The sequence below is a fragment of the Felis catus genome, chromosome X (genome assembly GCF_018350175.1).
Source record: "Felis catus isolate Fca126 chromosome X, F.catus_Fca126_mat1.0, whole genome shotgun sequence".
NCBI classification, from domain to species: Eukaryota; Metazoa; Chordata; class Mammalia; order Carnivora; family Felidae; genus Felis; species Felis catus.
The window spans coordinates 112,252,633-112,273,773 of record NC_058386.1 but is presented as its reverse complement, the minus strand read 5'-3'; the positions used below and the strand labels follow the sequence as shown (position 1 = coordinate 112,273,773).

The 21,141-nt window shown below is 47.9% G+C and overlaps 1 protein-coding gene across 6 annotated transcripts in view; it reads left to right on the top strand.

The window, feature by feature from the left end:
* Positions 1–21,141, top strand: part of ARHGEF6 (Rac/Cdc42 guanine nucleotide exchange factor 6) — a 99,762-nt gene that overhangs the window by 12,306 nt on the left and 66,315 nt on the right. For all 6 annotated transcript variants that reach the window (XM_004000941.5, XM_045051090.1, XM_011279489.4 and 3 more), the window contains 2 exons: positions 17,782–17,866; positions 20,494–20,615. In XM_004000941.5, the coding sequence (XP_004000990.2) occupies positions 17,782–17,866; positions 20,494–20,615 (207 nt within the window). The remainder of the gene's footprint in view (positions 1–17,781; positions 17,867–20,493; positions 20,616–21,141) is intronic.

The window sequence follows — 21,141 nt, the reverse complement described above, 5'->3', positions numbered from 1 at the left end:
GCTGCTGATGGGCCTTACTCCAGGGCTCATTCCGTTTGCCATGTGCCAGGCTGTCCCCACAAAGGAGCTATTGATAAATATAGGAACACCAAGCTGCTTGGCTTTCAGATATGGCCGGACATCAGAGCCACCTGGATGCTTCTACAAAATACAGACATTGTGGTCCCCTCAACCCCCCCGCTGAGCTTAATTGGCCTGCGGTGAGGCCCAGGCCTAGGTATTTCTTCTTCTTTTTTTTTTTAACGTTTAAATAAATTTGGTATTGAAATATTACATGAGTTCAGGAAACCGCACAAATCCTAAGTATACCGTTTGACGAATCTTTACGAATTGAACACATCCGTATAATCAGCACACCAATTAAGAAACATAACATTGGGGCGCCTGGGTGGCTCAGTGGGTTGTGTCCGACTTCAGCTCACATCATGATCTCGCAGTCCGTGGGTTCGAGCCCCGCCTCGGGGCTCTGTGCTGACAGCTCGGAGCCTGGAGCCTGCTTCGGATTCAGTGTCCCCCTCTCTCTCTGCCCCTCCCCCCACTCACCTTCTGACTCTCTCTCTCGAAAATAAATAAACATAAAAAATTTAAAAAAAAACCACAACATTATCAGCACCCAGAAACCACCTTCAGTGTCCCTTCCCAGTCACCACCCCTCACCAGTGGGCCCCATGGCCCTGACTTCTAAGACAATAGATACATTTTTTTTTTTTCTGCTTTGGCACATTATATGAGTGGAATTATACAGCGTGTACTCGTTTATATAAGGTTTCTTTCACTCAGGGTAACATTTGTACAAGTCACCCACGTTACGGATGCTAGTGGCTCGTTCTTTTCATTGCTGGTACTGTCCCATCATGTGGACGTCCCATGGTTGGTTTATCCGTTCACCTGTTGATGGACATCTGGGTGGCTTCCAGGTTTTGGTTGCTGTGACAGTGCTGGCCTCGGGCACGTCTTCTGGTACGCGTTTCTGTGGGGTTTGTACCTACGGATGGCACAGCTGGGTCATCGGGTAGGTATGTGTTCAGCTTGAGTAGGTAGGTACCGCCCGACAGTTTCCCAAAGGCACCGTGTCTTGTAATTGTTTTGTTTCGAGAGGTCCCCCCAGTCGTTCCAATGCGCAGCCAGATTTGAGAACCATTTCCGTGGTGTGTCTAGAGTTCAGCAGTCTAGCAACCTCCAGGGTCCGTCACCCAGCCGAGAACCGTAAAGAAAGACATGCCAAGCTTCTTCCGCAGCTTGAGAGCTTCTGGAAAATCTTCTCTGCCGGATTGGGGAACTATCATTCCCGCTCTCGTAATCCTTTGTGCCAAGCTATCTTTTTTTTTTTAACTCAAAAAAATGTTTATTTATTTGACAGAGAGAAGAGCGCGAATGGGTGAGGGGAAGAGAGAGAGAGGGAGAGGGAGACAGAGAATCGCAAGCAGGCTCTGCCCTGACAGCTCAGAACCCGACCTGGGGCTCGAACTCACCCACTGTGAGATCACGGCCTGAGCTGAAACCAAGAGTCAGATGCTTAACAGACTGAGCCACCCAGGCGCCCCTGGGCCAAGCTGTCTTAATGCTGATGGGCTATTCTCACTGTGGGGAACTGTGGGCACGTTGATCTCTCTCCTAGTCTTGGTGCTGCTCCAAGGCAGGAACCTGGGTTTGATCATTCTTATAATCCCAGCCCTCAGTTTAACAGGTACGCATAGTAGGTACTCAGGAACTGTTTATGAAGTGAGTGATCAATAGAATGACTGAACTGTGAGGGAAAGTCTGGGCTGCAGAGAGATACCGCATCGTTGCCTTAAGGCTTATGCACTCTATTCCTGGGAGACTGCTTCAGGATCTCACTCGGAGCCTGATGACTTTTACTTATCTAACTGAGCTCGTTGGCATTGTGGGTCATCTGGTTGCTCATCCCTAAACGGATTAGAAATAGAAAATTAGATTAGATGAGATAAGGTTTGTGGAAGCACTTTGTAAACTGGGGAACAGCATCTGGATAGAAGGTCGTGATAAAGGGAGAAGGGTGGGGGGTGCTGCTGGGGACTAGACGTACCGGCAGGGGTAGAGAGAGTTCACATCCATGTACCACGTGGAGGCAATGAAGTCAACAGCGCATCAGGGAAGGAGCCAGGAAAACTCTAAAAAGAGCAGACCCCCAAATACATAACCACCCGGGGCCTTTTGGCGTGGGGTCAGGCAACCCCCCCCCAGTAGACGATTATTTGCAAATGATAACATCGCGTTATCAAAAAACAAAAAAATTTTGCTTAAGTCTTTAGCTGTGTTAAGCAAAGTCTATTAAGAAGTGAGTCATGCTTTAGAGAGAAGATCTTCTTCTGAAATCTTAACATTAAAAACAACTTGGATACAGGGGCGCCCGGGTGGCTCAGTCGGTTAAGCTTCCGAATCTCGATTTCAGCTCGGGTTACGATCTCACAGTTCTTGGTATCAAACCCCGCGTTGGGCTCTGCGCTGACATCGTGGAACCTTCTTGGGATTCTCTCTCTCCCTCTCCCTCTCTCTCTGCCCCTTCCCTGCTCATGCTGTCTCTCTCTCTCTCTCTCTCTCTCTCTCAAAATAAATAAACTTAAAAAAAAAAGTAAAAACAAACAAACAAAAAACCCAACTGGGACACAGGCAGGGGTAGACTGTGGCCTCTGTAAAATGATAGCTTCTCCCAGATTTCTGAGCTTTACACCAGTTACTTTGAGAATTTAAACAGGGAGGAACCTTAAAATAGGAAAACAAAATCCAGCCATCTTGTTCCTTCGTTCCATGATTTATTGGACAGAGATCGTGTGATTTTGGGAAAAAAATCTGTTCTAAAGGTTTTTTTTTTTTTTAATTTATCTTGAGAGAGAGGGAGAGAGAAGGGAGAGAGAGAGAGTACCAAGCAGGCTCTGCACTGTCAGCACAGAGCACGATGTGGGGCTCCAACCCACAAACTGCAAGATTCTGGCCTGAGCCCAAACCAAAAGTCAGATGCTTAACTGACTGAACCAGCCAGACACCCCTGGAAAAGAACATTTTTTAAAAGTAAAGTTGATGGTAAAAATCTCCACATGTTTTCTAATACTTAACAGCCCTCTTCTGAAGGCAAAACAAAGTTGAGCATTTTCTGGAAACTTTGGATGAATAGTGGCAGCCCTCCTTGTCTTTACCAGCAGACATCAGTCCTTTGACCGTTATTAATATCGTTCATTCACTAATTGAAGTGCTTCTTCTGTTCACTTGTACTTGAAATTCTCTGTGCCTCACATCACAGAAAACAATTTGAATTTAGATGAGAGTGTGTTGAAGTGTGTTTAAAATTATTCCCATGTCCTATTTAATTTGTTTACGTATTTTATTCGGAAGGCTACATGAAGGCGGTTGAAATTTCTGTGATATCGTGGCTCAGTGATGTCCCCGGAGCAGAGGTTGGAAACGTTAACTGTCATTTCTGTCAATTTATGTGCAATCTTAAGAGTTTTATGAACTGGTTATGAAAGTTCACGTTAAGGTCTCTGGCTGGTTGTCTTACTGTGGTTCTCGATGCTTAGCGTGGCCAAGTTTTAACTGCTGAAGACAATTCGTATATGGTTTCCTTTGTAAGAACTCAGGACTAGAAATGTGTGTGGGGCTCTCATTCCAAGGAGGACCTGGAGAAGACAAAACCACCGAATTCTTCAGAGACTACGAAGTATTCAGTTGTTGACCGCAGGAACTTCCTCAGCCGCCATTTTGTGTGCGAGGAATAGAAACCGTTTGGACGGATTCCTCTTGGAATCGAAAAATCAGGAACGCTGTTCACTCTTTTCTAGTCTAGGCATGAGCTAGAAGAATGTGAAAAAGGAATATTTTCAGTTTCTCGCGTTGATTACCTGGAGGAGATAGTTTAACTTTTGTGTCTTTTAAGACCAACATATTCAGGGGCGCCTGGGTGGCGCAGTCCGTTAAGCGTCCGACTTCAGCCAGCTCACGATCTCGCGGTCCGTGAGTTCGAGCCCCGCGTCGGGCTCTGGGCTGATGGCTTGGAGCCTGGAGCCTGGAGCCTGTTTCCGATTCTGTGTCTCCCTCTCTCTCTGCCCCTCCCCCGTTCATGCTCTGTCTCTCTCTGTCCCAAAAATAAATAAACGTTGAAAAAAAAAATTAAAAAAAAAAAAAAAGACCAACATATTCATTTCTTAATTACAGTAGCTTGAAACTTAAAAATACACTCCAGGGGCGCCGGGGTGGCTCAGTCGGTTAAGCGTCCGACTTCAGCTCAGGTCCTGATCTCACAGTCTGTGAGTTCGAGCCCCGCGTCGGGCTCCGTGTGGACAGCTCGGAGCCTGGAGCCTGCTTCGGATTCCGTGTCTCCCCCTCTCTCTCTGCCCCTCCCCTGCTCCTGCTCTCTCTCTGTCTCAAAAATAAAATAAAATAAAATATAATAATTTTTAAAAAGGTTTAAAAAAATAAAAATACACTCCAGAGCAAGATGCTTGTTTTGTTTTTGTTTTTTGCTTGTTGTTTTAGTTAAACAATTCGACAAATGGCTTTCTATGTTTGGTGACGACTGACAAAAAACATTTTCCCTTGCCCCTGGGAAATAAGTAATAAAGCTGATGAATTGGGCATAGTTGAGGGGGGAAATCAAAACCAATTGCCTCTATACAAAAAACCACGGTAGGCAGTACTTAAAAAGGAAGCATGTCCTTTCTGAATTGGGTTGAATATATATATTTAAAAAAAATTTGTTTTAAATGTTTATTTTTGAGAGACAGAGACATGGCATGAACGGGGGAGGGGCAGAGAGAGAGGGAGACAGTAAAAAAATTTATTTATTTATTTATTTATTTATTTATTTTTATTTTTTTATTTTATTTATTATTTTATTTTATTTTTATTTTTTTGTCAATGTTTATTTATTTTTGGGACAGAGAGAGAGAGCATGAATGGCGGAGGGGCAGAGAGAGAGGGAGACACAGAATCGGAAACAGGCTCCAGGCTCTGAGCCATCAGCCCAGAGCCTGACGCGGGGCTCGAACTCCCGGACCGCGAGATCGTGACCTGGCTGAAGTCGGACGCTTAACCGACTGCGCCACCCAGGCGCCCCCAAAAAAATTTTTTTTTAAATGTTTATTTTTGAGAGACAGAGACATGGCATGAGTGGGAGAGGGGCAGAGAGAGGGGGAGACAGTATCCAAAGCAGGCTCCAGGCTCTGAGCTGTCAGCACAGAGCCCGATGTAGGGCTTGAACTCCAGCTGTGAGATCATGACCTGAGCAGAAGTCCGATGCTCGGCCGACTGAGCCACCCAGGCGCCCCTGGGTTGAATATATATTGATAATACCAAAAGGAATGTGTTTTGTTAGAAAATTTGATCAATTGGATCTTTCTGATGGGAGATATACAAGTTATCTTGTTTTAAATCTCACAAATTAAAAAAAATTTTTTTTTATTTTAGAGAGAGAGAGAGTACAAGTAGGGGAGGGGCAGAGGGAGAGAGTGAGAAAGAGAGAGAGAGAGAGAGAGAGAGAGAGAGAGAGAATCTCAAGCAGGCTTCACGCTGAGACCCTGTGGAGGGGAAGGGCTTGATCCCACATCCTGGAATCATGAGTTGAGCCAAAATCAAAAGTCGGACACTCAACCGACTGAGCCGCCCAGGCGCCCCTCTAATTTGGTTTTAACGTTGATTCTAATCCAGGCCGTTTCGGGGGGCAACAGAGCACAATATAGCTCTTTACTAAAACCACACAATGTAGGCCAGCTATCCCCTACTCCAGCCCCCTCCTAATCTGGTCATATGCTATCCCGGAGCGGGAGCCCCCAGGGATCAGTGTGAGGGGTGATGACTTTGGAGTTCCTTCGGAAAAGATGCGCAAGGTCTGGCCTTTGAATTGCAAATGAGGAAGGGTGAGGGCACTTGCTAGTTTTTCAGGGCCTCTGCTTACCCACTTTTTAGAGGGGATAGATGTCCACCCGGTTCAGAAGCTGCTCCATATCTGCATTTCATGTGGAACAAAGACTTAGGGCGCCAGACATCTGTCTGCTTAGCTCCGGGCTCAGGCAGACCCCGGCGGACTGGACCCCACCGCACAGAGGGGTGTGTGGGTTCAGAGAGCTGGCTCATCCGAGAGAACATAGAGCCACCCATCATTTCTATTTGCCTTCTGGCAGAAGATCTACCTTCCTAATTAAGTTCTGCTTAGACAAATAGAGTCAAATCCCAGCTTTATACTTTCTTGGGAACTTGAATATTATTACAGAGATCAGCCGTATCCGTTGAGGGATTGAAAAGGGCAACAGGGAAAAGGAAGGATTAAATTAAGGGAAAGGTGGAAACAGCACTTTGCAAAGCAGTGAGTGACACGGTTATTAAGGGCTTGTCTCACCCTGGACAATAGCAGACACGTTTCTCTACCCTTGGATGTGCGGACATCATTTTACAAGGCATGTTTAAGGTGTTAAGCTCTTAGCATCTTTTATGAAGAGCCCAGCCTGGGAAGCAGGCCTGAACATTTCATCTTGTAATTCGTCTATTTTTTAAAAATGTTTATTTATTTTTGAGAGAGAGAGAGAGAGAGAGACAGAGCATGAGCGGGAAAGGGGCAGAGAGAGAGGGAGACACAGAATCCGAAGCAGGCTCCAGGCTCTGAGCTGTCAGCGCAGAGCCCGACGCGGGGCTCGAACTCACAGACCGGGAGATCATGACCTGAGCCCAAGGCGGACGTTTAACTGACTGAGCCACACAGGTGCCCCTTCGTCTATTCTTCATGGCTAGGTCTCCAGCAAACAGGATATTTACCAATAATTTGTGAGAAGCGTCTGCCAGCCAGTATTTTCCCAACAAAAGAAATGTAACCACTCCTTTGGGGGCACAAGTGTTGTGATAGCATTCCTTGAAGACATGCTGGTGTTTGGGAATGAGTTATGGATTGGGGAAAATCTTGATTTGGGATCGAAAAATGACTTTTCAGGAAAGACAACAGGATGGAAAACCATGCTTTCGTGGTTGGTGAGCCCATGCATGGGTGGCTTCTTTATTTGCTACATTTTACGTACTATCCTTTTTGTTTTCATCCTACAACAAATGTCTCTCAGTGCCTGGCGTCTCCCAGGGGCTCAGTAAGTATTTGTCCAATGGAGAATGGCCGGACGCGTGTTTTTAAAGTTTGTTTTAGATAGCTTGTGTATCTAAGAGTCTGTATGTAAAATTTCAGGAGTTGACTTTTATTCGGAGAAATGACCCTTTGGTGAGTGTAAGTAAGGGTAAGGAGAAAGCTGAGTCTCTTCTAATACAGTACCTACTCAACTTCTTTCTGCCAAGCTGGACTACCTGTTTCGTGGTTTTCAAAAATTAAAAAGAAACAAAGAAAAGACAGTTAATGGTAGGCGAGTTAGGTCCCTTCATGTCGAAGGGAAGACCTTTTCTGCTTTTCCAGTCCTCCGCTCACCTCTTATTTCTTCCGTTACCCAAACTCTCTTGATTTCGTTGGGTTTTCAAGGCGTGACGCTTGCACGCATTAGGACTCGGTAACTTTGATTCTCGAATGTGATCCCAGGCGGTACCTTCGCTTCCTTCAACATTCTTCCCTTCTCTGAATCACCGTCTTCAAGGAGAAGAATCTGTTTTACCAGGCGATGGAAAATAAATAAGCCCCGATTTATCAAGTTCTGCCAGAAAAAAAAAAAAAAAAGACCTTTTCTCTGTCTTTCCTTCGGGGGAAGGCATACCAAAAGGGCAGGTGTTTCTGGTGGAAGAAATACCTGTTTAGCTTTTAGGTGGAAAAGCAAAGACTAATGGTGAGCAAGTACTCGTTCACTGTCTCTAGGGTGGGTGCTATGCCTGGCATTGTGGGAACTCGCCGCTTATCCGCCGTAGTGATTCCAGGGTCTAGAACATACTACAGAGTTCAGAAGAAGCAGCCCATTGTAGCCCGAGGTGCCACGTTTGGGGCAGACCCTGTGGAGGGGAGTGATGTTGTTCGGGCCCCAAAGGACAAGGGGGATTCAAATGGTGGAGGAGGGGCACCTGGGTGGCTCAGTGAGTTCAGCGTCCGACTTTGACTCACGTCTTGAAATAGCGGGTCACTTGCTGTCTCTTTCTCTCTCTCTCTCTCTCTCTCTCTCAAAATGAATAAACTAAAAAGAAAACCAAAGCAAATGGGTGAGGGAGGTTTTCCATCAGGAGACGTGCACCTGTCAGAGAGAGGCACGGTGAAGAACGTGAAGAATTCCGGGGCAAACGAGGAGACCACGGTGAGAAATGACGGGCTTGAGATGAAATGGCACTTGCAGGCGGGGTTCCGTCAGGCTGAGAGACCTGGGTGTTCGTGGAAAGCGCCACTGCATCATGTGTCTGCTATGAGAGCTCGCAAACACCCACCTTGCCGTGCGTGGATTGTATCCCACGTGGACATCTTGCTTGGGATCGGGTGGAGGAAAATGAACTGATTGACGTCTGTTAGGGCATTGATGGGGCATCTCTGAAAAGGACCTACTTTTGAAAATGTGACGCGCATGTGGCCGTGAGCGGGGGGTGCCAAAAGTCTTTGCCAAGGATGTTGTGGGGGGTGATCTCTCAATGAAGAAGACGGTAATCTCTTTGGCACAACATCCTTCCTACCCTGATGAGCTGGTGGAAGGGGGTCTTCGGGCGTGTGGATCGGAGGCTTTCAATCTGTCACCCTTTCTTGCTTCTCCTGAGTTCCTTCGGCAGAGCCCGTTTTAGAGCGAGGTGTGAAACAGGTGAGTGTGGCTTATGGTGTTTGTCATTTAAGCCATTGACAATGAAGCAGTTCAAACGATAGAGCCAACGGCCGGCAAAGCGGTAAAACCCCTCAGCTCTTTGGTGGGGAGACCAAAAGGCACTGGTACTGGGACAGGCCAGCCATTGCAGACTCTGCCCAGACTGGGCACAGAAACTCAGTGAAATCCACAAGCATGGAATTTGAAGTACGTAGGTCACCTCACAGTCGCAGGGCTTAATTTTGCAGACAGATACGGGTGTATGTTATTTTAGCCGATAGGTGTTTCCTGGCAAGTCACATGGGAGTTGAGTTTTTCTTCCTTAATCATCTTTTTATTTTTTTTATTTTTTATTTTTTTCGATATATGAAATTTATTGTCAAATTGGTTTCCATACAACACCCAGTGCTCATCCCAAAAGGTGCCCTCCTCAATACAATCATCTGTCTTTTTTAAAAAAAAAAAAATTTGTTAACGTTTGTACATTTTTGAGCCGCAGAGAGAGACAGTGTGCAAGCAAGGGTGGTGTAGAGACAGAGGGAGACACAGAATCCGAAGCAGGCTCCCGGCTCCGAGCTGTCAGCACAGAGCCCGACACGGGGCTCGAACCCACGAACCGTGAGATCGTGACCTGAGCCGAAGTCGGACGCTTAACCGACTGAGTCCCCCTCAGTGCCCCCTGACTTTTTATATTTAATCGTATGCTTTTTTTTTTTTTTTTAACTTTACCGTAATTTCGGCAATGCTGTTTCTTCAGTTAGGATTAATCATCGATTGGCAAGAGCTTCTCAACCCTTGTGAATTCATCAAATACGTATTAAGCGCCTGCTGCGTGACAGGCACTCTTCTAGACCCCGAGGATACAGAAGTGAAAACGTTTTTTTAAGCCCTGGCTTCATGGGGCTCACATTCGAGGCATCGTTTGTGTTTAAGTGTCTCTGCCAGCACTCCGTGTCGATCGGCCGATGCATGATCCCTTATCGAGTGTCTCACATGCGTTGGATACCGGGCCGCGTCTGTGGGGCAGTTTGGACTCCCAAGAGCCCGCCTTCTAGTTGGAAACGCAGACCTGATCTTAACGCCCACCGAATAAACAGAATGTTACAGCGGTAGATGGTTGAGGGCTGAACTGTACAGCGTCCGTACGGACCGGAAGGCTGTGGCAGTTCAGAAGACGGAAGCCCGAGGGTAAGCGGATGTGGGACTTTGGGGGAAGGCAGCGGATGAGCAGGCCAGGGCGTGTAAAGCCACCGCACCGTGGTTCCTTTCTCCGCGGTGCTCCTCCCTGCCTCATCTCCGTGTGGGGTGCATCTGACGCCAGTGTCTCCGGTGCCTGGGACTCGTGGTGAAGCCGTTGATTCTGCTGGGCTGCAGGGCTCCCACCCTGAACCCGAGCGGACTCCTAGGCCAGCTGGGGCTGCAGAAGCCCTGTCTTCACATGTGCGTCTCCTCCTCAACTGCCTGGCCCGCTGAACAGCCAGGACTGGTGGACCGTTAGACTTTCTGAGGCTATTCTCACCTTCCTGTTGTATCCCTCGATTCTCTCGTTACGGGCAGCGTGGAAACAGGTATAGTGCTCGGGGTGTCTAGAGTCATCGTTCATCCTTGACGTGCGAGGACAAGGAGAAAGTATGAAGGTTGTGGACGCTCGTCTGGGACCGCACGTCCAGGCATTCTTCACCGTAAAGCGGGCTCTTTTCCGAAGGTTGATTTGCAAGTTATTGTTAGGAACCCGGAAGACATTTTTTTCCCCCCCTAGAAACCAGGTTCTACGCAGGGATTATTTTTTCTGGCTGGCCCACAACAGCCTGTTTAATAAGTGCAGCCGAACTATAGAATTCACCCTGTGTCTCTGGGAAAATGTGTTCCGCATTCCAATTTGGAAGGCTAGGAAATAAGTCCCCTTCTCCGGAGGGGTGGGGGTGAGGAGCTTGGGGAGGACACCCCCAGGTCTGGCACCCAGATGCTTCTAGCGGCTGAGGAATCACCCGTCCGCCCCGCCCCTCAGAAGCGGCAGCCAGTGCGGCTCCTGCAAAGGCTCTGGTGACGGGAGTGCAGGAGGGGTGGCGGGGTGGGCCGCGATGGCGTCTGGCTGAACAGCAGCTGGTTCTGGGCGCCCTGCTTCCTGTCCTCGGCCTGGCAAGCCCTGTTAACAAGAGAGATTTCATCTTTCCCTTCCGCTGATGCCTACTCTCTTCTTGGGGCAATTACCCAAAGCCCTTTATTGTCTCTTTCTCTTCTTAATCCTGTGACCATCCCGGCCAAGATGCCTAGATCATTCCTCAGTCATCCCCCTCCTTCCCGAACACTTAGTCGTCGATTGATGATAACTCCCTGTTGGGGAGCAAAAGGGTCTTTTCCCCTGGAGGAGTGCTAACAAGGAAGATCGGAGGCCATGAGGTGTTGGCGATTCTGAAGCGGCCATCAGGATTTGGTGATGTTGTGACGAGACGTGAGCAACGAGGGGGTCGCACTCAGGTCTTCGCTTCTGTCCCGGGAGCTCTATGCAGCGGAACTTCCTGGCTCTGAACTCTCTAAGGTCCAGGCAGCGGAGAAGCCCATATTAGTTCCGGAGAACGACGCCACACAAATCCACAGAGATGCAAGGACGTAGATGGTCAAAGCTAGAGCCAGAATTTATAAGTAGGGCGTCTTTTATTTTTTATTTTTTAACAGTTTTAGTTTTATTTATTTTGAGAGAGAGACAGAGAGTGAGCCGGGGAGGGGCAGAGAGAGAGGGAGACACAGAATTCGAAGCAGGCAGCACAGAGGCTGACACGGGATTCGAGCCTATCAACCGTGAGATCATGACCCAAGCCCAAATCAAGAGTTGGACGCTGAACCGACTGAGCCAGCCAGGTGCCCCAAATCGGTCGTTTCTTTTTTTAATGACAGTTTGAACAAGTCCACTTGTAAACAGGTAGTAGTGACATTAGCCTGTGATCTCCCAGAACCTCTCTGCTTAGATGCTCTACTACCCAACAAATTTCTATTTCTGATTTGGCTTATCACGCGGATTTCTCTCTCGGGAGAGAGTGGTACGCTGGCCATAAAATGGCAGTATCCAATCTTCTTAATGGTTTATTTCTTTTAGCAGAACTATGCAAGTTGGCCTTTTGGGGTTATGCATTGGCCTTGGGCGAACTTGGTTCGCGTGAGTCCATTCTCCAGAGCCATGAGAATTGAAGAGCAGATTCTGGACCTTGGGGACACGGCCGAGGTGCTGCCTCTGAGAGTCCCCTATTCAGATCATGGGCCGGCGAGCCTTTCGCTGTGCTGGTTTGGTGAAGACGTCGCTCACGTCCCTCGTGGGAAACAGAGCCACAGAAAAGTGGCATTGTTGCTGACTTTGTGAGTGCTTTCAGGAGGAGCCGTGCGGAAGCATCCCGGTTCACAGAGCCAGGAGCAGTGCCACCCCGTGAGATATGACTAAGCAGCTCGGATTTGCTTTGCTCTGTTGCACCACGTAATGGCATTTCCTCCAAAGTTCAGGGGTCAACAGAGGCAGCGCGCTCAGCTGTGAGAACTGGAGGCTGTGATTCAAGATGGGCTAAGTGCATTTCAGATTTTACGCAGTAGGAACAAGGGAGAGATGGAATGTTCTTAAAACATTTGGAGTCTGTTTTTTTTTTTTTTTTTTTTTTTTAACGGGCCCGAAACAGAAGCTGTGTCCATGTGGTTCCACTGAATCACTTGCTTTTTAATTGATTAGGTTTTAACAGTTGAGTGACGGAGCCTATTGGGATCACTCCAGACCCTAAATGAACTTCATTTTTTTTTTTAAGTTTATTTCTTTATTTTGAGAGAGAGAGAGAGAGCACATGAGCATGAGCGGGGGGGGGGGGGGGGGCAGAGAGGGAGAGAGAGAGAATCCCAAGCAGGTTCTGCACTGACGGATGTGGGGCTCGAACCCCCAAACCGTGAGATCGTGACCTGAGCCGAAACCAAGAGTCAGACGCTCCACCGACTGAGCTGCCCAGGCGCCCCCTAAATTAACTTTAAATGGAAGTCGATTGAAGGGTACTGAAGCCTCATGACATTGGAGACATTACCCTGTTCCGACACCCTGTTCTATGGTGTGGCTTCTTCTCTTAACGAGGACATGGCCGGAGCTGTCACTGGTTATGTCAGGTGGTTAGAGCGAGGTGCCAAGGAGTAGTTTAGGTTTGCCCTGTAACCCCAGGCTGAACCCCCACCCAAGCAACACCTCACAAATATGGACAGCGGCTCGTAAGGTGGAACCAGATGAACACATAGCGAGTGGCTCAGTGCAGCCCTTCCCTGCTTCCGGCAAACATGAGCCGGTGCCTACCAGGTCGGGGCTTGAAAGGAGAAGGCCAGCACGGGAATGTGGCACAGCCCCTGCGGAGACAGTCTGGTCCTGTGGGACATTTTGTCCTTGCCACGATTAGTTGAATTAGTCATCGTAGCGGTTGTAACGAACTTGTGTTGACAGCAGGCAGGGATTTCTTTTTGGGTACAAACCCACAGATTTCTTCCTCTTCTTTCTAGTGCCTCGTGACAGTGGGAAGTATGCAGCCAGGGCTCAGATGTCCCCCAGAGCTCTCTCTCGTGTATCTGCATTGGTCCCATCACTCTCTTGCTCGGTGACGCAACCGCTCTGAGTCTCAGTCTGCTCATCTGTAAAATGGGGGAAATAAACGTGCCCACGTTACGGGCTTGCTGGGAGAATCGTGTGCAGTGAATGGAGACATATAAATATCTCCAGGCACGGTGTCGGCGTGTCGCAAGGGTGTCGCAGTGTACCTGTAAGATTAGTGAGGGAATAGAGCGGGGGGGGGGGGGGGCTTGGAGATTTTCTTCTCATGTGCTTCCTTGCGCTGGTCGATTTAGGGAAAACGTCATCGAATGGCGTGCAGATTGAAAGTGAAAACTGTCCCCAAAGGGTCTACTTGTAAAACCATGAAAATATTACATGTCTGCGTGGTTTATACTGCCAGATGCCCAACAGTCCAGAATTAACACCTGGTGTTTAGTGGACGGAAAAGAAATTGTGCGGTCATTGTGGATATCCGAAATGGAAAAATGCGAGGAAACATTTAAAAATTAAATGCCTTGTCTGATTTCAGCCGCTGATGTCGTGTTGGGCCTTATGTAAATTGACCTTATGTACATTGACCGAAAGCCTTACTGATAACATCAGCAGCCCATTAACACACAGCTTGCATGTTAGATGTATTATATACTGCATTCTTACAATGAAGTAAGCTAGAGAATGTTGTTACCAAGTCATAAAGAAGAGGGGCGCGTGGGTGGCTCAGCGGTGGAGCCTCCGACTTCGCCTCAGGTCCTGATCTCACGGTTCATGAGTTCAAGCCCCGCATCCGGCTCGGTGCTTGCTGCGCAGAGCCCGCTTCGGATTCTCGGTCTCCTTCCCTCTCAGCCCCTCCCCCACCTGCTCTCTCTCGGTCTCTTTCAAAAATAAATAAACATTAAAAAAAAAAAAAGAACTCATAAGGAAGAGCAGACACTTTTACAGTACTGTACTGTATTTATCGAAAAAAGCCCACGTGTAAGTGGACCCGCACAGTTCAAACCTGTGTTGTTCAAGGGTCAACGGCACTTAAAAAAATATCTTTCATGAGGTTTAATCTCGGTCTCTCCTGTTGCTTACCCAGAGTAGAGTAAACGTACCCAGAGTAGAGTAAAGTAAACGTCCGTCGTTGTTGTCCTTGAACCTCGCCGCCCCCCCCTCCCCGTTGCAGGAGGCGGGACCTTGAAAGCATCTCCTAGTAGTTCCAGAAGCCGCCCTTTCTTGTCTGCATCACAGTCGTGGTAGATGGAGGGAAGGAATCCTGCCGTTCATCCGACCTTCACAGACCCAACTGCGACTAACCAGCTAATTTCTGGACCCAAATGGTATAGCGCAAGTTCAGCTAATCCGGGACTCGGGCTCACGCGGAGTAGCAGACGGGGAGTAGTAACATCGCGGCTTCCCGTCGGAAAAGCACCAACGCCGTAAATGTGCAAATGTGCGTTTCCTTTAACAAGCCCCGGGGCTCTGCGGACAGAAAAGGGGAATTGGCTCTCCATTTTGTGTGTGTAAATGGTTGGGATCGCCCCCAGGCAAACGGCCCCTTACTGCAGTCCAGTTCTCCTCGGTCTCCCCTACCCTCCCCACGTCGTCCGGCCGTTCTCCCTCGCTTTTTCCCCAAGTTGGGCGCTAATGTCTTTACGTTTTCCACACCATCAGCTCTAAACTTGGTCTCATGCCTGTCATTTCCATTAAGGTCTACAAGACTGCTAACAGCTGAAAGCGTTAGGCTCCCTCCCAGTGTTTCCATTTTAGTAAGGGACCCATCTCGGTGCGCGGAAGAAAAGTCTGGGGCGGAATTTTTAATAGCATGCAGTTTGAGGTTTGGAAGGGTGTGGTGCGGTGGAGGGTGTTCCTGGCTATATTTAATCTTCCAACTGCTCTGAAATCATAACTCTTAGGCTCTGCTGTCTCTGCTACTCCCTAGAGGCCTCTTCCAGCTCCTTCCTGTGTAGTTGCTGCTGCTACAGAATAGGCTTGCAGGGAGAAAAACAGTGTCCGTGGGTAAACTCTAGCATATGGGGGTTTTCTAAAAAGGAAACCCTGTATAGTCCCGGCAGCTTCCCACAAGCACAGGCGGTGACTCTTGTGGATGCGTGTTTCATTTTCTGATCGGGTTATTTGTCTTAATCTCAGTCAAGTGCCCTTGTACGGTGCGGGCCCCTGATGTGGGCCAGTATCTGCCGCACGTAGGCAGTCAATTCACCTGGATCAGGGAGCAACAGAAAAGGAAAGGGGGGACGTTTTTCTCACAGCTGTTGCTCTCATGTCTCATCCTACTAATATTTACTCGTGGTTTTTATTTTAGGCTGCTCATCCCCACCACACCTCCCCAGCACCCGCATCCACACGCACACACGTATTCACGCTCCCGTTAGGAATTAGAGGCTAAAAACAAATGACCTTTTGGCTTGGTTACCATCGTGGAACCCGTGCCCTTAAGACTTCCCCACCGACGTGCTCTAAGGGAGATTCAGTGAATCTGGAATCCTCTGGGATACTAGATACGCTCTCCAGGGTCTGTTGTATCTTGTTCACCCAGGCTTTGGCAGACTAAAACAGAGTGCCTACCCCTTTATTCCTGGACAACTTTGAATTTCATATTGTGGGATTCAGAGACATATTTGGATCGTACTGTCATTTGACTCTTTAGTAATATTGGGATGGATTACCCCTTTACTAAAAGTAGAATGAGTGTGTCATTTTTTTTTTTTTTAAGAGGGACAGCATGAGCAGGGGAGGGGCAGAGAGAGAGGGAGAGAGAGAAACTCAAGCAGGATCCACAGCCAGCACGGAGCCCGACCTCACGAACCGTGAGATCACGACCTGAGCCGAAATCAAGAGTCAGACGCTCAACCGACTGAGCCACCCAGGCGCCCCTAGTGCGTCATTTTTAGATGTGATTGGGCTCTTCAGGCATATTAAGTTTGAATGCGAAACATCCATTGATTAAATGAACAATATCATCGTCAATCCCAGAATACACAGACTTTTATAGGTTCACATTTGCATATATTATCTATATTGACGCCCCCCCCCCCACCGAAAAAAATGGATACTATGTACCTTCATTCTAGAGACAGAGTTTAGGTCTTGGAGAATATGTACACAAAGAAGATAAAATTTTGCCTTGACATGGCTTTCAGAAAACACGCAGATTAGGAATGAAACACATGGCTCCATCTAATGGGACGGCCCACATGAAAAGGTACATTTTATTCCTGTCACTGCATCTGGGAAAAGAAGATTCAGACTTCTAGCCCTCCTGGAATGAAATGATTTTATTTATTTTATTTTTAATTTTTTTAATGTTTATTTTTTGAGAGAATGAGAGAGAGAGAGACAGGGTGCAAGCAGGGGAGGGGCAGAGAGAGGGGGAGACACAGAACCTGAAGCGGGCTCCAGGCTCTGAGCTGTCAGCACAGAGCCGGATGCAGGGCTCGTACTCATGAGCTGTGAGATCGTGACCTGAGCCGAAGTCGGAGGCTTAACCGACTGAGTCACCCAGGCGCCCCAAAGAATGAAATGCTTTTAGAAGGTGAACTTGCATCCAGAACCTGGGCATCTGGTTACCTATAGATATGTATATCTATATTGTGGGCTGGCTGGCAGATGAATAGATTGTGCCTGTGTTTGAGAATATTGCTAGCTTCAAATATTCATATATGAGACTAGAAGAATTCTATGTGCATTTTAATACATTGAAGACATTTACAAATCAATAATTAATTTGTATTTAAGACAACAACCGATAGGAGTCTTCACCAGGGACGGTGGCATACCAGAACGAAGGCGAAGTGAAATATCATATCTATTTCATGTTTTGTTGCTGACACTTGCGGAGTACTAGGAAGGCCAGAGGTCACGTCTGGAAAAGTCACCTGAGGCCAGGAAGAGCCGGCACAGGTTCAAATCCACGACGATGAGCTGAGAGGGGCGAGGTCAAACGGCAGAAACCAGGAACCAAGGCTGGGAGCAAAAGACCCACCTGGAAAAGTTTGAGTGACCACGGAGCTGGGATCCCAGGCCGTTGGGACCCGGTGGGTGGCAGCAGGGAGGACAGCAGAGGAAGAGACAGCATGCCCCAGTGGCCCTCCTGAGCCCGGCGATTGAACTGTGCAGGTGGCAACGTGTCAGAAGGGCTCCGGCACCTTCTTCGTGGGCTGGAAGGGCGTTGTGTAGGTGGCGGGCACGAACTGTAACAGGTGCCTACAGGGCTCTGGTAACGGGGCCGAGCATTGACACGCTCAGGGCTAGAGCGCGCGTCTGCTGATGGGCTCAGCTTCTCGGCTCGGCTCTCATTTTGCAGCACTGCTTCGCTCTGACTCACCGAGGGCCCTGCCACATGTCATTAGGCGGCTCAGCTGCCGCTTTCACTTCTCGCAAGGCTCTACGGAGGTTTGGCTCTTGGCTTTTACATCGTTTTCTCCTGAGAGCTGGAGGGAGTGGCCTTTTCGATAGGTTGGTTTGCTGAGTTGAACCCTTAACGGCGTCTGACAGTTTCAATTTCCTTTCTCATAGGTGTTTGATCCTGATGACCTTTATGCAGGGGTCAATTTCTCCAAGGTTCTGAGCACGCTTTTAGCTGTCAACAAAGCAACAGAAGGTGAGCTGGGTTTGCGATTTGTGAGTCGTGCGTGACACGTTTGGATCCACGGGCGTCTCATTCCCCTAGGAGCCAACTTTGATCACGATTGTTCGATCGGTGCACATCTCTCCCCTCCCTGCAAGTCAACCCCAGTGGGTGTCAAATGCTTTTTTTTTTTTTTAAATGTTTACTTATTTATTTTGAGGTGGGGTGGATAGAGAGTGAGCAGGGTAGGGGCAGAGAGAGAGGGAGAGAGATAGAGAGAGAGAGAGAGACAGAGAGAGAATCCCAGGCAGGCTCTGCACTGCCAGCACTGAGCCCCATGCAGGGCTCGAACCCATGAACCGTGGGATCATGACCTGAGCTGAAACCAAGAGTCGGACGCTTAACTGACTGCACCGCCCAGGCGCCCCTTTTAATTGTTCAGAGTTTAGGATTTAAACACATCTATCACAGATGTTATTGTAATGACCTTCATATAATGATAAGAACCAAGGAACTATTTCGTCCAAAGCTACAGAATACGCAACTGAGAACAACAAGACAGAAAATGAAAAGGAAAAGATGAGTTCCCCTTTTCATAAAGTTTACAGAAGATAGCAGTTACTTCCCCATTAGAGCCATGTTTTTCTCATAGATTTTTGTATGTGTCTGTCCACGTAAAAGAAGTTGTCAGTGGGGCGCCTGGGTGGCTCAGTCGGTTGAGCGCCCGACTTCAGCTCAGGTCATGATCTTACAGTTCATGGGTTCGAGCCCTGCGTCGGGCTCTGTGCTGATAGCTCAGAGCCTGGAGCCTGTTTCGGATTCTGTGTCTTCCTCTGTCTCTCTGCCTCTCCCCTGCTCACACTCTGTCAATCTCTCTCTCAAAAAATAAACATTAAAAAAAAAAAAAAAGAAATCCACATACTTTAAAAAGAAAAAAAGAACTTGTCAGGAACCTTGCACTGGAAACGAAACCTCAGGGTCGTAGTGAGTGAAAAGAATATTTTTTATTTAAATGTTTAATGCCCACCACATTGGAGGCGTTAACTATAAATCCTAGCAAATGTGAAAAAAACACCCCATAGCCTTGGAGTATAACCTTACTCCTGTGAGACAGCATCTTTCCTACAGCTGGGTGGGAATAAGCATAGTTGAGATGCACTGAACCCTCACCATGGGTCTAAGCAATTCTAAGAATCATCGGTGGTTCTCCTCTTTGAAATGACCCTGGGGGTAGGTATTATTATTAGGTCCGTGTTACAGATAAGGGAAGTCCGGCCCACAGTTGCCCAACCGGGAAGTAAGTGGCAGAGCTGGGGTTCAAACCCACATCGGACTGACCGCCCCCCAAACATAGGTCTTGGTGCTCAGACTGTTGGAGAGTCCACAGGCTGTGTGCCCAGCACCGCCAGGTGCTACAAAGGAAGTGTAAGATATGGTCCCCGCCCCTGAGAAAATTGCCATCTATTTAGGGAGACTCAACTTACCCACGTGAAACAATTAGCGCACGAGAGCAGACAATATAGTCGAGTGCCAAATAGAATGGAGCATCTAGGAAGCTATCAAGTAATTATAGTTTTAGTCAAAAGAGCTGTACATAATAGCAATAAATGTAAAAATACTTCTCTAGAGTTGTTCTTTTGCTATTTGGGAAAAAAAAAAAAGGAGGCTTTTGAGCTATTGCAAAGGCGTATAGCAGAAGTACAGCTAATTCGAGTAACTATATTTAAGACATATGACAACTAGCCAGTGCTAGGCAGGGAGGATCGTATCATTCTAGCATTATGCCATCCAAATTATACGTTCCTTTGCCAAACTCTGCTAGCAAGTTTTATAGTCTCTTCCCTTGCCGCGGATATTTATAAAATACAAGGAGGTGAAAGTTAAAACCCACAGCATCAAGGAAATTACTTGGATACTGAGCTTGTCGCCTAGGGAATGTTTGGGCTTTAGACTTTTGCAGTTTACGTCTTTTAAAAATAAACGGAGAGGAAAAAAGCCCTCATTTGAATTTGTCGAGAAGCCAGCATACGGAAAACACCCAGCTCAGCGCTGGTCTGATCGAATTTCACAAGGTTTCAAGGAAGAGAAGATTTTCGAGTGTAATTTTTGAAGATCGCATCTTTCCCAGACACACTCTGTCTCCGATTCTCCTTCGCCTCGCCCACCGCCCCCCCCCGCCGCCGCACCCCCAGTTTCTGTGAGAATTTACATTACATACGCTACACACATTACCGCATATGAGGAAGACAAGAACCACCCAGTTAAGGGCCAAAACACAAAGAGAGAAGTTTGAAATATTTCAAAGTAATAAGAGCCACAAACAGCTGTTTGGTACCCAATATAGTTCTGCCTTGGATAACAGGGCGTACTGTCTCAACCGGTTCAAGAGGGGAGAGTCGTAGGGAAATGGGTTAAGAGAAAATGTGGCTCTGTCGCTGTTTTTCATTCTACTGGACAGCGATGGCCAGTAAGGCTATGAAGAAGTTGGCCACCAAAATGGGAGGCGGGGGGAGGAAATTCACTTGGCACGTTCCGAATGGTAACCGTGAGGATTACGGCCAGGGCGCCCGTGCTAATGTCCCGTGAAAGATTGTGTTATGTTCTAGACGTGCTTCTGACATGAGTGGCTCCCTTTATCTTGCCTTTTCCTCTTTTCACAGATCAGCTATCAGAAAGACCATGTGGACGTTCCTCTTCTCTTAGTGCTAATAGTTCTCAGACAAGCCCACAGGGAGCAGTTGTTAGCACAGCTCCAGGGCTGCAGAGGCAGTCAAAGGCAGTGGTAAGTATAGAAGCCAATTCCCCTTGCCTGTTTCACAGTCTGTCAAATGAAATCGATATCCTGGTTTCATCTCCCCGTGTGGCGAGATAGCCGTCCTGTGCGTTTGGGGCGTCGCCGGTGAAACTACTTTAAACCTAGCGCCAGTTCGGGCTGGCCCGCTGGCGCGCATCAAAGGCATGTGGGGCAGAGGGTCAGAAAATCGGGGCTGAAGTCCCAGAGTTCTTTCCCTTCCTGGGACCGAGTGACTCGTTTAGCGGGGAATGCCGTGCAAATGGAAGTCGTTAGAACGGCTTCCTGATGGCAGCTTGCTGGCATTTCCTCTACCTCTGGCTTATTAGGAGAACTAGATAGTGCCTGGCACATAACAGACAATCAATATGCATTACTTGCCATCATCATCGTTACTGTCATTTGCTTTTTCTCTGTGCCTTCCTATTGAGCCTGTGACGATGAACTCCCCTCGTGGGGTAGCCCAGTTAGCTCTGCATTTGGTCTTAATAGGAGCTTTTATTTGGGAGGAACCGCC